Source organism: Mus musculus, chromosome 10, assembly GCF_000001635.26.
Source record: "Mus musculus strain C57BL/6J chromosome 10, GRCm38.p6 C57BL/6J".
NCBI classification, from domain to species: Eukaryota; Metazoa; Chordata; class Mammalia; order Rodentia; family Muridae; genus Mus; species Mus musculus.
In genome coordinates, this window is record NC_000076.6 from 20,315,286 (window position 1) to 20,331,082 (window position 15,797).

General features: G+C 37.0%; 1 protein-coding gene across 5 annotated transcripts in view; it reads left to right on the plus strand.

Annotated features, from left to right (window-relative positions):
- The window catches only part of Bclaf1 (BCL2-associated transcription factor 1), a 32,133-nt gene that overhangs the window by 4,774 nt on the left and 11,562 nt on the right, over positions 1-15,797 (plus strand). For 3 of the 5 annotated variants that reach the window (XM_011243207.3, NM_001025392.1, NM_001025393.1), the window contains exons 2-8: positions 2,723-2,826; positions 6,718-6,831; positions 7,678-8,583; positions 9,855-10,520; positions 10,645-10,814; positions 12,817-12,922; positions 14,025-14,109. In XM_011243207.3, coding sequence (XP_011241509.1) covers positions 6,728-6,831; positions 7,678-8,583; positions 9,855-10,520; positions 10,645-10,814; positions 12,817-12,922; positions 14,025-14,109 — 2,037 coding nt within the window. In that variant the 5' untranslated portion in view covers positions 2,723-2,826; positions 6,718-6,727. The remainder of the gene's footprint in view (positions 1-2,722; positions 2,827-6,717; positions 6,832-7,677; positions 8,584-9,854; positions 10,521-10,644; positions 10,815-12,816; positions 12,923-14,024; positions 14,110-15,797) is intronic. The other 2 variants (XM_006512865.4, NM_153787.2) reach the window with 1 other exon arrangement.

Sequence of the window (15,797 nt, forward strand, 5' to 3'; positions counted from 1 at the left end):
CTGTCCTGGAACTCACTTTGTAGACTAGGCTGGCCTCGAACTCAGAAGTCCGCCTGCCTCTGCCTCCCGAGTGCTGGGATTAAAGGTGTGCGCCACCACGCCCGGCCTCAGTCAGTGCTCTTAACTGTCGAACCAGCTCTCCAGCCCAGTTTAGGGCTTTCTAACACCAATTTACTTAATTCATTATTTCTCTATTTTTGTAGATGGAACCCCCAAAAGGTGTAAAACTTAAGACTACATAAGCCAGGAGTGGCACAGCTTGGTTTAGAATGTGCCGTGGTTCTTAGTTCAGTCTTTAAAAAAAAAAACCAAACAAACAAAAAAAAAAAAGACCAGGGTGATAAGTAGCTGGACCAAACTAAAAGTGTGTGACTAATCTATTTTGCTTTTTATTATGGAAGGCTTTTGGTACAAAAGTAAAACAGCCGGGTATATTCGCTCAAGCCTATAATCCCAGCACTCAGAGGCAGGCTGGAGGGTCTTTGAGTTTGAAGCCAGCCTGTCCATAGAGTGAATTCCAGGACAGCCAGGGGTGTATAGAGAAACCCTGTTTCAAAAAACCAAATAAATCAACAGCTAAGATAATTAAGTGGATTTCCATATTCTGCTTATTTTCAGAATTTTGTATTTTGTTTGTTTATTCTGTGATACATTTTATTTTATTTTATTTTTTTATTTTTTTATTTTTTTTTAGATTTATTTATTTATTATATGTAAGTACACTGTAGCTGTCTTCAGACACTCCAGAAGAGGGAGTCAGATCTCGTTAGGGATGGTTGTGAGCCACCATGTGGTTGCTGGGATTTCTTCGGAAGAGCAGTCGGGTGCTCTTACCCACTGAGCCACTGTGATACATTTTAAATCAAACTTGCAAACATTTTATTAAACATCCCTGGAATGACTTTTATAGAATACTTGTTAATACTATATTGAAAACATAGGAAAAAGCTTAAATAGACAAGTTTTTGAAATAAATTATGGGTAGCCTGTAGAAACCCTATAAAAAGGCTAACCAGAAATTATAACTAATGGCAGAGCACACACCATGTGCCGGGTTAGCCTTTTCTATTTATTATTTAACCATAAACTTGCAAATACCTTATTTTATACAAAGATTGAAAGAGATCAAGATACCAAATGTTGAGCTGTCATTTAATGAGTGAGTATTAGCTACGGTGTATTTTTCTATTTTAAAAGATGTGATGGCAGTAATTTGCTTTAAGTTTGGGTGCTAATATTGCTAAATGAAGACTTATGTTTGAAATTGTAAGCAGCTTTGTGTTAGTTTTTTGTTTTTGTTTGTTGTTTTGTTTTTGTTTTTAAAATTTTGTTTTTGAGGAAGCTCTAACTTGATTAGCCTTAACTGAGAGCCTTCTCTATAGACTGAACTTAACTGAGAGCCTTCGCTATGGACTGAACTGTTCTTGAACTTGTTGGGATACTCTTGTCTCTGCCTTTTGAGTCCTAGGACAAGAGACTGGATTTATAGATGGGATACATACAATGCCTTTACAACAATTTTTTTTTCTTTTTAACTTTTTGAGGTAGCCCAGGCTTTGGAAGTATTTGTCACCACGCTTGAAGTCACTTGTTTTCTGGCCACTTTTACACATTATTCCAAAAAAGGTTCTAAGATATTTATGGATTCATTCATTCATTCATTTGGCTTTTTGAGGCAGGGTTTCTCTGTGTAGCCGTGGTTGTCCTGGAACTCACTCTGTAGATCAGGCTGGCCTCGAATTCAGAAATCCACCTGCCTCTGCCTCCCAAGTGCTGGGATTGAAGGCGTGCGCCACCACCTCCTGGCCTTGGCCTGTTTCTTAGATGGTTAATCAGATTCTTGTGTAAGACTTTGTTACTGTGCTTGCAGTTGAAGGAATTCTTAAAAGTTGGTTTTAGATAAAAGGAAGTTTTAAGGAAATGAACAGAGTATTAAGCTGTTGTAGGTGTTAGAAAATACAGCATTATTACATACATTATTATTTACAGCATTATTACATATAGCTGCAGGCTGTAATGACATTTGTTCTGTAAAGGTCAGGTGACTGTAGTTAAAATTCAGGTATCAGTTACATGATACTCTGCTGTGTTGTAAGTAGACAGTTTTTTTTTCCTTTTTTTGACAGTTGTGTTTGTGGGATCTCTTGTAGCCTAGGAGCTCCAAACTCACTGTATAACTGAGGATGAACTTAGACTGAATCTCTGCCTTTTTGCCCTAATTTGTGGATTATAGGTATTATTGTTGGTTTAATTATTTTATTTTATGTTTGTCTGCATGTAGGTCTGTACCAGGTTCCTGCTTGTTGCTTTTGGAGGTCTGAAGAGGGTGTCAGATCCCTTGGAACTGGAGATAGCGGCGGGTGGGGGAGGGGCGTGAATGACCATTTGGGTTCTGAGAATTGAACGGTCATAGCAGAGAATAGCAGCTAGTGCACGATGAGCCATATCTCTGTCCTCTTTTGTCACATAGGCTGTTGCTATATCATAGCTCAGGCTAAACTCAATCACCATTCTCCTGTTCAGCTTGGCAAGTGCTAGGATTGTTTGCCACCATGGTCTCCTTAGTTAAATTATGATCAAACGCTTATTGCTACCCAAGTCAGGCAAGGTACATGCCGATAATTTCAGTACTGGAGTATGCCTAATATGTGTATTATAACCAATGCATATCTGGTTTACCATAAACTCAAACTTCTCTTTTTTTTATTTAATTTTTGCTTAGGTATTTGAATTTAGAGTTTAGTTTCCCATAACATTTTCTACAAGAAGAATCTTGGTAGTGTCTCAAAGACATCACTGACTTCTGGATCCTGCAGAAAGCCCAAGGTAAAAGACATTTATGTTCTCTAGGTTTTACTTGTGACTAAGTTGAGAAACTTGACGGTCAACCTGAATCAGATGAAGTGATTAAGAGGGTTAGAAACTGGCCATGGAGGTGGCTCAAGAAGTAGGGTTCTTGCCTAATGAGCACAAGGCCCTGGGTTCAACCCCAGGTACCCTGGGGGCATTTCTCTCTCTTCTTCTTCTTTTTTTTTTGGTGGGGAGTGTGTTACCTTCTGTAAACTCAGATTTTGAGTTAGTTTTAAGAAAAAATATTTTTTTTCCCTTTCATTGTATATTACCTTTTCCCCACTTCTAGAAATACTTTGTAAGAAGGCTTAGGACACAAAATGCCATTTAGAACCAAAACAACTACCACTGCCATCCTTTGAGACAAGGTTTTGCTGTGGAGCCCTACTGAGTACCTGGTACTGGGATGACACACCTTTCTCATTGTGCCCAAGTCATTTAATTGCTTAGCTTATTTTGGTTTTGTTGGGACTATAACCCTGGCTGTCCTAGAACTCACTGTGTAGACCAGGGTAGCCTTGAACTCTGGGATCCAGCTGCTTCTGTGTTCCCAGTATGGGGTAAAGGCCTGTGCCATCACTCTTGGCTTACCTTTTTATCTTGTAACCTCAAACTCTAAACAAATAAGTACCTTCAGAATTATTTAATGATATTAAAATTTAAATATGTGAGAAACACAGGCCTTTACAAAGTTAATAAATTGAGTCTTATGGATATGATTACTTATTTTGACTAGTAAGTTAGAAATTTGAAAAGTTTCACAATTGGATCCTGACTTAACATGGAACATGAGGTGGTAAATGGCTTAGCATTAGGAACACCTGCTGTGCAAGCTTTACCACCTCAATTCAGTCTCCTGTGCAAGGAGGAGGGACCCACCTCCTTAGAAACTTTATAAAGTCTGATTTCTCATATCTAGACTGTAGCATTTTTGTAGCTAAACACACATATATAACCACACTAAAAAATAACTTGGGTCTGGAGAGAGATAGCTCTTACTGCTTTTCCAGAGAACATGGGGTTCGATTCCCAGCATCCACACGGAAGCTCACAACTATCTGTAATTCTAGTCCTAGGAGACATCACATATTTCTGGCTTCAGCAGGTAACAGGCATGCATGGAGGCAAATCACCCATTACATAAAATATACATTTAAATAAATGAACTTAGTTTCCAGTTTCTCCTACCCTCTTTAAGGGCTGGGAAACAAACTCCTTACCTTATACGTGCTAAGCAATCCCATACTTGGTTCTTATTTTTTAATTTTACTGTAAGAAATGAACCTACGCCCCAATGCTTGCTAAACAAGTACTCTATTGCAGAGCTGCTATATCACTAATTCTTTCTTTCCTTTTGCATACTAGGTCTTTAAGCCCAGGCTGCTCTTGAACTCATGTTAGCCTATGTAGGTTTGAACTTGAGCTAGTTTCATTTCAGTTTTCTGAATAAGAGTGCTGGTCTATGTGGATGACTAAATTTTTTTTTAGCAGTTTGAAATAATTTATAGACCATAAGAAATAATTGAAAAAGCCAGGCAGTGGTGGTGCACGCCTTTAATCCCAGCACTTGGGAGGCAGAGGCAGGCAGATTTCTGAGTTCAAGACCAGCCTGGTCTACAGAGTGAGTAAGTTCCCAGGACAGCCAGGGCTACACAGAAAAACCCTGTTTCAAAAAAAAAAAGAAAAAGAAAAAGAAATAATTGAAAAAAATTAAAAAGTCACTTGTATGAAAATACATAAATACTTTATCACCATAAAATATATACTAGTTAAATTATATACGTTACTGGTTTATTTGCTATATATAGAAAAATTAAAATCATCCAGAGAAGATGCTGCATTAAATAGTGACTTCATTAACTTTAGTACATACTATAATTCACAATTACTTTCTATTGCTATTATAATTTTCATGTGTACTGAGTAGCCACATAACAGTGTAATGCTGATAATCTTCATGTGAGCAGTTTTCATTAATAATTTTTGTATTGCAGGGTGTTTTTTTTTTTTTTGCAGCATACAATACAGCTATAAATAATGTGCCAATTTTGTTATCAGTAAGGCTTTTGGTCAGCAGTCAGTTATAGTATTTAAGTTTTGGAACATTCAGAGGTTAGTTGTATATAAATTTGCCTACCTGTTGGTTATTTTCCATGCTGCCTACTGTTTATGGTTCAACTTACATGACAAAATAAATGGTTTTTTATTTTGTGCTCTACCCCAGCCCCCAATATGCTTCTTCTGAATCACTGAAAAAGTGTGAATTTGGTATTTACATGTAATTTACCATATGCTTAGAATTTTTTCAGGAGAAGCACATTTTATAAATCAATACTGTTACTACTATCTGCACTAGTGAGGTCTAATTGAATCAGTGTTTAGTAAAGTGGCGCTGCCATCTCTTTTGTAGTTCTGATATTTCTTATGATCTCTTTAATTCCTTTATCTTTTGTTGTTCTTTCTTACCAGCAAGATACAGGGGAGCTTGGCATTGCCCTGCAAGTCCCAGCTGTTAGGAGGCCTTTAGTCACCTTTATACTAGAGGAGGAGACTATATAGTGCACATTGAGGCTTTTGTATATGAGAAAGTTTAGTGCTTTAAGTCCATAAAGCACTGTGATGACCGGATGGTGAGGTTTCTTTCTAAGTTTGTTTTTAAGAATTGTACCAGTTTTTTTAAATGTTATATGTATGGGTGTTTGGTTGCATGTTTGTTGGATCCCTTTACAGGAATTTTGAATTGTGATCCACTAGAACAACAATGAGTGCTTTTTGCTTTTTTTAATTGACAAAATTTCTTCTTACAGTATATTTTGTGTATTTTTCTTTCTTTTTTTTCTTTTTTCTTTTTTTTTTTTTGAGACAGGGTTTCTCTGTGTAGCCCTGGCTGTCCTGGAACTCACTTTGTGGACCAGGCTGGCCTCGAACTCAGAAATCTGCCTGCCTCTGCCTCCCAAGTGCTGGGATTAAAGGCGTGCGCCACCACCGCCCGGCTCTGTATATTTTTCATACAGTATATTTTTTCTTTCTTAATGCTTTTCAGATCCTTTCTACTTTTCTAACTTATATTTTTCTTGCTTTTTAAAACAAACAAAACCAAACAAGAAACACAAAACACTTTCTCAAAAACACAAATTAGCAAGCAAAAGACTGTTACGACAAAAAAAAAAAAAAAGTAGCCAAACAATGCAAAATGAGACAAAAAGTCTACACAAGACTTTACAGAAATACCACCGAGTTCATATTGTGTTGACTAAGTACTCTCTGGATATGGGGCATGCACTGAGTGAAGTGTGCTTAATACACTTATTGAAACACCATTGGAGAAAATTGATTTTTTTTTCTCCCTTTGCTAGGTGGTATCACTTGCAGATAGCTTCTTGGCTGGGGTGGGACTGTGTACTTCCTTCTTAGTGTTGGGACCCTGTCTTAGAGAGTGCTCTTAAACCACTAAGCCATCTCTCTAGTCTGTTATTGTGCCACTTTTTAATGTTCTTCAGGTTTCTTTTTTTCTGTAGTACTCATACAATTTTATCTCTTTTACATGTGAGGTAAGTAGACTTTTATATTGGGCATAGAAAAAGATCTAACACAACTATTATCTGACATTGCTCCGAAGTTGGTTGGTGCCTTTGGATTGAGGTGCATAGGAGATAAGTTCATGGAAATGTTTTATCTTGAGTATTTAGTACCTTAAGCAGGTGAAAGTGTTTTTTTTTTTTTTAGGGATAATAGGCCTGTTTTATAAGTAAGTATTCCTTTGAAAAGAATGACTTATAAAAATTCAGCTTAGATCTGGAAATAAGTAAATAAATATCAAAATATCTTTTTGTATTAATTTAACTGATGTTGCTTTCATTTGATTAGGTGAAAAGAAATGGGCCGCTCCAATTCTAGATCACATTCTTCAAGATCCAAGTCTAGATCACAGTCTAGTTCTAGATCAAGATCAAGATCACATTCTAGAAAGAAGAGATACAGGTGAATTAATGTGTTTTTAGTGCTTTTAATAGTGAAATAGTAGTTAATGATTAGGTCTGCTGTGTACAGATACAGTGTATGACATACTCAAGCCATCAGTGTACCGTTCTCAATACAACTCTGTGACTTGGACTTGTTGTCCTCATTTAGAGGTGAAATTGAGAATTGTCTTAAGTTGTAACCTAGTTATCAACTGTGACTTATGATCTGAGATTTACTGTATGGTGTTAATACATGATGGGGTTCTTTGTTTCTTTACGTCTTAAGAGATAAGCTGGATATTTTACAAATTTTTTTGGCACTGAATCATATTATTTTCTGGTTTTTACTGAGTCTGGTTCTTTAAAGGGTAATTTCCTTCCTCCCTTTTTTATTTAACAAATGATATTTTTTTTTCAAATAATATCCGCAGCACAGAGAATAGGAGCCTATTAAGAGTTAATACTAGTGTGTAATTTTTCTCTATGTAGTCAGCTTTGCTGAGTATCAGTGGCTTTTTGCTCTGTGTAATTCCATGTAACCCCTTTTCCCTATTAGCAGTACATGGTGTCATTTAAATTTCTCTTAGTATGACATTTAGTGACAGCCTAGACGTTTTATACAATCTTGTGTTGGATATATTGGTACCCTTTCCCTCATTTCCTGTGCCTACTTTCCCAGGGCCTCTCATTCATTGCTTATCTTGGACAAAAGCTTTAAACATACCAGAAACAGTAAACTTTTTCAAACAAATATTTTAAGTATATAATTTTACCTTGTATATGTTTTATTCAGCCAGATGTATTTAAAGTGGTAAAATGAAGTATTTTGTTTTTTAAAAAAAATTGATACTTATTTCATTTTTAGTTCTAGGTCTCGTTCCAGAACATATTCGAGGTCTCGTAGTAGAGATCGTATTTATTCTAGAGATTATCGTCGAGATTACAGGAATAATAGAGGAATGAGACGACCTTATGGGTACAGAGGAAGGGGTAGAGGGTATTATCAAGGAGGAGGAGGGAGATACCATCGAGGTGGCTATAGACCTGTCTGGAATAGAAGGCACTCTAGGAGTCCTAGACGAGGTCGGTCACGGTCCAGGAGTCCAAAAAGAAGATCCGTGTCTTCTCAAAGATCCCGAAGCAGATCTCGCCGGTCATATAGATCCTCTAGGTCTCCAAGATCATCATCATCTCGCTCTTCATCCCCATATAGCAAATCTCCTGTCTCTAAAAGACGAGGGTCTCAGGAAAAACAAACCAAAAAAGCTGAGGGGGAACCCCAAGAAGAGAGTCCTTTGAAAAGCAAATCACAGGAGGAACCAAAGGATACTTTTGAACATGATCCATCTGAATCTATTGATGAGTTTAATAAATCTGCTACTTCTGGTGATATTTGGCCTGGCCTTTCAGCTTATGATAATAGTCCAAGGTCACCTCATAGTCCTTCACCTATTGCTACACCACCCAGTCAGAGTTCATCATGCTCAGATGCCCCCATGCTTAGTACAGTGCACTCTGCCAAAAATACCCCTTCTCAGCATTCACATTCCATTCAGCACAGTCCTGAGAGGTCTGGATCTGGCTCTGTTGGAAATGGGTCGAGTCGATATAGTCCTTCTCAGAATAGTCCGATTCATCACATCCCATCACGAAGAAGCCCTGCCAAGACAATCACACCACAGAATGCTCCAAGAGAGGAATCTAGGGGGCGGTCCTCCTTTTATCCTGAAGGAGATCAGGAAACAGCAAAGACAGGAAAGTTTTTAAAAAGGTAAGAATCCAAAGTAGTGCGTTTATATTATAGTACTAAATTAAAAATAACATTGTGCTTTGTATTTAACTGTTTTTACTTGTTCCTGCTTGATAATTATAGTTTTTAATTATTTAAGTGGTTTGATGTTTCTATTCTTTGTTTTATTAGCCATTTTCGATCAGTTCACAACTAGCAGTTATAAACAAGGAAAAAAGGCCTTGTTTATAAAGGCCTAAGATAGCCAATATTATAAACAGTTTTGTGTTAGAGACTTTCCTTTTTGCTTTAGAATGTGACCTTTCAGAAACAACATAGTCATGTTTACCTGTTATGTGGTAATATAGTCCAGCTGTTAGTGCTTTGTGAATTCTTCCTGACTTGGGAAAATATCCTTATTTCTCAGTGAGTCTAATGGCATTTTAAGTACTTTGTTTAAATTCTAGTTCCAAGCATTACAGAAAGTAATGCTAGTAAACTAATAAAAACTTGGTTGTTAATAAGTGGAACAGGTATGCTGCTCATGATTTTTTTCCCCTACTATGCAACCTGGAATTTTTTCCACTGAATTGATGAGTAACTTCTATTATTACCAGAAGTCATTTGTCCTCTAAAGCAGGTCCCCCCCCCCTCCCCCAAGACAGGGCTTCTCTGTGTAGCCCTGGCTGTCCTGGAACTCACTTTGTAGACCAGGCTAGCCTCTGCCTCCCAAGTGCTCGGATTAAAGGTATGTGCCACCATTGCCTGGCCAGAGCAGATTTTATACAAACTATTTTTTGGTTGAGGTAGAGTATTAAATACTTAACATTATTCTGTGAGGTCTTGGTTATAGTGACAAAAAAGATAGACTTGGTAACACATACCTGTAATCCCAGTGTTAGGGAGGTGGAGGCAGAAGGCTCAAGAGTGTCCACTTTAGAGTTTGAGGCTAATCTGCAATTCATGATGTTTGTTTTACTGCAAAATGCAACAAATGAAATCTGAAAATTTGAGCATAAATATAGATTGAAATTTTAGTGGGTATTTGTATATCTATTAGTGGTTCCTAGCTTCAAAAAGTTAAATTTAGGCTGTATTTTATATCAGGAGCTCTTAAAATTTGGATGTGTTAGTATAAAATTGTGGCGGGTAACTGTATAGAGTAGTGAGTGTTTTGTGTGAGTGTTTTTAATGGTTTTAAAAATAAAGTTAAGTTTCAGTAATGTCCTTTTGTTGGACCATACATTTACATATGCAAGTTATCTATAATGAGTGCAATCTAGAGTTACTGTCCTCTTCTTTGCTTATTACAGGTTCACAGATGAAGAGTCTAGAGTATTCCTGCTTGATAGGGGTAATATCAGGGATAAAGAGGCTCCGAAGGAGAAAGGGTCAGAGAAAGGCAGGGCAGATGGAGATTGGGATGACCAGGAAGTTCTAGATTACTTTAGTGATAAAGAGTCTGCAAAACAAAAATTCCATGACTCTGAAGGGGATGACACAGAGGAGACAGAGGATTATAGACAGTTTAGGAAATCAGTCCTAGCAGATCAGGGCAAGAGCTTTGCTACTTCATCTCACCGGAATACTGAGGAGGAAGGACCCAAGTACAAGTCCAAAGTTTCATTAAAAGGCAATAGAGAAAGTGATGGATTTAGAGAAGAAAAAAATTATAAACTGAAAGAGACTGCATACATAGTCGAAAGGCCTAGCACTGCAAAGGACAAGCACAAGGAAGAAGACAAAGGCTCTGATAGAATAACAGTGAAGAAAGAAGTGCAGTCACCGGAGCAGGTAAAGTCTGAAAAGCTCAAAGAGCTCTTTGATTACAGTCCCCCTCTACACAAGAGTCTGGATGCACGAGAAAAGTCCATCTTCAGAGAGGAGAGCCCACTGAGGATCAAAATGATAGCCAGTGATTCTCACCGTCCTGAAGTCAAACTCAAAATGGCACCTGTTCCTCTTGACGATTCCAACAGGTAATTCCACATTGGTGCCTAGTAAGTAATGTAGAGGTGCTTAGTGATGACATTACTTTTCTGCACATCCAAACCAATGGTGTATTGTGTGTGTGTGTGTGTGTTTATTTTTGATATATTCTAGACCTGCCTCCTTGACTAAAGACAGGCTACTTGCTAGCACGCTTGTCCATTCTGTCAAGAAAGAGCAAGAATTCCGATCCATCTTTGACCACATTAAGCTGCCTCAGGCCAACAAAAGCACTTCAGAATCATTTATACAACACATTGTATCCTTGGTTCATCATGTGAAAGGTATGCTTGGTATATGTAGTATCATGAAATAAGCTTTTCTTGCATGCAAAAAAAAAAAAAAGTAGTTAAGTTGAATAATAGCTATACTAACTAAGCTAGCAGGTAGTGCTATTAGTACTATTAAATATTAAACATTTGGAAAATATTTCATGGAGAAGATAGAGTTAGCATTGAGCCTAATAAATACAAGACATAAGATGATGAAATGGCTGAAGTTGAAATGTGAAAATCAGTATCACATAGAAGTATGATACACATTGACTTAACTTTGAAAATGTAAGTGTCCTATTGCATGTGAAAATTAACTGTCAATTGTATGCCTATGACTTGCTGACTCATAGTGGGTAAGTGTATAGCAACTCTTGGCAGTATAGTTTCTGCTGTTTTACTGAAAGTTTATAGGGTATGTCTTTAGGTTCTAGAAATAAATGGCTTCATTTTAGCTAAAGTCAATTCACATTTTTACCAGTATATTATAGTTTAAAAGCTACTAATACTTTTCAAAGGCTTGGGGTATGGTTTTGTTTGGGGGCAGGCAGGTAAGTGTTGCTGTGGTTATTTTTGTGGTTAGCAGGTTCTTTCCCAGGAAACTTGATGGCTGTTGGTTGTTTTTTGTTTCTTTGCTTTTTTAAGTTAGTCATGCAAACAACTCGTAATAGATGAAATCGTCACAGTTCCTTATGTATTGAATAACTAGACCTTTTTTGGCTATAGTCAGCATGCTAACAGCAGCGTTTTGCATTTGGCTTTAGATAGCTTCTGAACCATATCATGACTATATCATGGCTATAGTACTGTGGCACAGAAAAGTAGGAAGCAGTGACATTTTTTCTTTTTTTTTTTCAATCTTTTTTTTTTTTTGACCTGTCTCCACACTTTACAGTTTATTGTTGAATTTTGAGATCAGATTTTGATACATTTTTTCCTTTTTCCTTTTCTTTTTTCCTTTTTTAGAGGATCTGTAGTTATGTTTCATAATTGGTGTTGTGCAACCGATCTGAACAGCTCTTACTTTATATAGAGCTGAAAATGCCCAGTGATGTTTTCTTTTTCATTATAACTAGGTCCTGGAATATGTTTTGAAATGCCAAAATCCATGTTTCAAAGTAAAATAGCTGTTGAAAGATACAGGCAAAGTTGAATCTTCTGTCTTCCTGGCAAAAAATGGCATAAAAACTGAGTTGCTAGCTCAAATTCCTGGGTTTCATGGAATTATGATTGAGGCACTACCCTGGTAGTGGCCGTTTCAAGTTTTAATGATTGGTTATGAGACATGTGCTGGATACTGGGCGGTAAGTTGACACAGATGTATGTTGACCTGTTAAGCAGATAGCTTGCTTCATAATGTAACATTTCATAGTTCATGACTTTATACGTCTATTTTACATTTACAGCATATCTTAAACTGGTTTAGAAACTAATCAATATTGTTACTACTAATTTAAAAACTGCTTAAAGAAAGATACAGTATCATATGTGCTGTCAGGTTTGCCAAGATGCCAGAGTTTTTGGACAAATTAGTGAATGTAAATCAATTTCAAAGTGTTTTTCCCCCCCCTCTCAAATTAAGTGGCAGTATTCACTTTTTTTTTGTAAAGCTGTTTCTGTTGATATGTCATCATAGTTAACATAATTTTATTATTTATTCAAACTATCTGTAATTTTCTTTATTTTTGCTGCAAATGATTAGTTGAAATGACAAATTTGTTTAGTTGGCAGCGTTTAAGGACACACACTTATGGTTCCTTTTTGAGGAAGTAGTTTATTAGCATGCCTAGAGTCTTGATTATCTGTTAATTGTATGGGGTTGGAGTTAATATTGACAGGGTCCTTTGAGGACCTTTGCAATCAGTGTTGAGGTAAAAGGAAGTAAATGAGTAGGAGTTTTTATTTTAACACTTTATTCTTTTCTCTCACCTGCTACATGCCCTTCTATCACAAATGAAAATTCCCTCTTAAAATTAAGATTCCTAATTCGACAGTGTTTCTCCTAAATCAACAGAACAATACTTCAAATCACCTGCAGTGACCCTAAACGAGCGGTTCACTTCATACCAGAAAGCTACTGAAGAACATAGTACCCGGCAAAAGAGCCCCGAGATACACAGGTATGTAGAGTACTGAATTTGCACATAAAATGTTGTTAATGAAGGATGCTTGAGGTTGTCATCGTACGTAAACTTTGAACTCTTCTGAATGAGGCACTGTATTTCAAGTTTAGAAAAATTTTAATTTTTCCCCCCTGATTCTTAGTTTACTTAGTTTAAAATTGTTAGAACTTTAATATTCTACCTTTAGTCATTGTGGAATTTAATAGCTGTAAGTTTTTGGGGCCTGGGTTGGGGAGTGACTGTCGCAAGGAACCTTTGAGTTTCTGAGTCTATCTGAGGTAGAAATGCTTGGTGAGGACCAGAAGCAGCCATCATGAAAGAGGCAGTTGTGCCGCAGTCCACGTTGTGGCTTCCGTGCATTGGGAACCAGTTAGTTAGTGAAGATCTAGACATTAGTGTTTCCTCTGAAGATTGCTTTATAGGATAGTGCTGAAACTCAGAATTGAATTTGGTGCTTAGATGCTCGTGTTTTCTGGTGGTTGATGACTGCTGAGAACGCAATGAGAGGTTCTAACTAATAAAAGCCTGAAACCAAAAGGTGCAGAATCAAACACCAGAGAAGTTAGAAGAACTCTTGGAAGCCAGTCACTTGTTAGAGGATTATATAAATCCTAATATTGGATAAGTTAATTCATTTTAGTGGCATGGTGATTTAATATTTAAAACAATAAAGTATTATTTTTCATGGTTAAAGTTTAGTGTTTAAAGGTCTGCTTTCATTTATGTATAAAGGTCTACCCCGAGTATTTAATTGGTTTGTTTTGTGTCTGAGGCAGTATTTTGCTATGGGGCTTATGTGGACATCAAACTCAAAGCAGTCTATTTTTTTTTTTTTTATATGTATTTGTTTGTTTCAACATGTGGAGCACTGGGATCACAGGCATTCGCCATCATATCTAGTTTTTCATTAATTCTTAATACATACAATTTTTATTTCTTGTTTTAGGAATTAAAACAGTAGACTTAACTGTGCCAGATTGGTTTCTCAGGAGAGACGTAACTATCTAGTATTTCTCAACAGTGGGTAGTACTAACTTTATTTTAAATCAGAACATAAGCACTATAACTATAACCACAAATACGCTTTGCTCTACTTAAGGAGGATTGACATCTCTCCCAGCGCTCTGAGGAAGCACACCCGGCTAGCAGGAGAGGAGAGAGGTTTTAAAGAAGAAATTCAGAAGGTACAGTTGTTCTTTTTTAATGTACTTGCTTTTCATGTGAAACTGAGCTGACTTATACTAAACATTGTTTTCTTAGGCAAAATGATTACATCTTTTTAAAATTTGTAAATTCACAATGTTTATGGCAGTGTATCTTATTTTAAACCAAGAACACCTTTTTGAAAATGCTTGTAAATGTGGTAAGGATAGAGAGTTGGTGGGTAGAAAAGATTATAAATAGGATATAAATTATATTACGGTTTTTATGAGGTTTTGAGGTGAAGTTGGTAAGTGAATTTGAATGTGTCTTTTAAAGTTAATTGTATTTCTGCTGCTTTAAAGCAGCTACCCTAGTGCTGTCCTTTTGAAGGTAGCAAGTTTTGACAACCTAGACTGTCTGTGAGCTCCTGCATGGGCTTCCTGAGTGCCTGGCTGACAGATGTGCATCCTCACGCCTGACTATTGCACAGTTCTGTGTGGTTGAAGGAATAGGCATTTCTTACTTGTGATCTTTACCTTCTGTTTGGCTCTAGTTCTGTTTGTTTTATTTTATATCTTACTATTATCCTTTAGGTGCCTGTTTGTTTTCTAATGAGAGACAGAAAGGAGTGGATCCAGATGGGAGGAGTAGAGGGAGGGGAAACTGTAATCAGGATGTATTGTATGAAAAAAATTGTGTGTTGAATTAAGGAAAGAAAAAGAAGCCTTTTAGGCTGTGTACAACTTTATTCCCTGCACCCAGGAGGCAGAGGGCAGCCTGAGCTGTCTATTTATAAAAGCCAGGTCTGCAGTGGCTACATTATGAGAAGGAAGAGACTAGGCGTTCTAAAAACTGATTTGCAGCTGGGCAGTGATGGCGCACGCCTTTAATCCCAGCACTCGGGAGGCAGAGGCAGGCAGATTTCTGAGTTCGAGACCAGCCTGGTCTACAAAGTGAGTTCCAGGACAGCCAGGGCTATAGAGAGAAACCCTGTCTCGAAAAACCAAAAAACCAAAAACTGATTTGCAAAGTGAACTTTGGAACAAATCAGGTTTAATTTCTATTGGACTACTTAGGACTTTGGCTTTGAAACTTGAGAAGAACCTGTTTAGATAATACAGGTGAGGTGAAGAAGCCAGGGCTAAGATTACAGTGCAGTCATAAGGTACTTGCTGGTGATTCAGGTTGACACTTTCTGAGTACTTTAGTTCATGTGGCTATCTATAAAGTGCTTAGTAGAATATGCAGGAGAGGTGGCAAGGGATCAGTTCTATTTTGAAAATGTTCTGAGTATAGAAAATAACTCTTGAACCTTGACTTTTCTAATTACAATAATAATGCATTTGTTGTGGAAGATTTGGGCTATTTTGGATTTTACTTGTATTAATAGGAATTACTTGACAGTGCCAGTGTTCAAATTTTTCAGTAGGGTGTGCTGCTAACTAAATTGGATTTGAAATCTGGAGCTTAGGGGTAAGGTGATGTCTGTGCGCAGGAGAGAACTGTTTTAGAAAAACCGCCTGAGGAGTGAACAGTTCAATACTTTAAAAAAACTTTGATCTTAATACCTTATTAAAATAAGAGTTAATTGTTTTTCATTTCTCCAACAATTTACTTTGTCTTCATCTGAGAGAGAAATAGTAATTGATGACCAGAAAGACATGTTAGTTGGGCTTTGTTATCTTTCTGTCTTTAATGAATAATTAATGTTAGTATGAAGTTACATGCT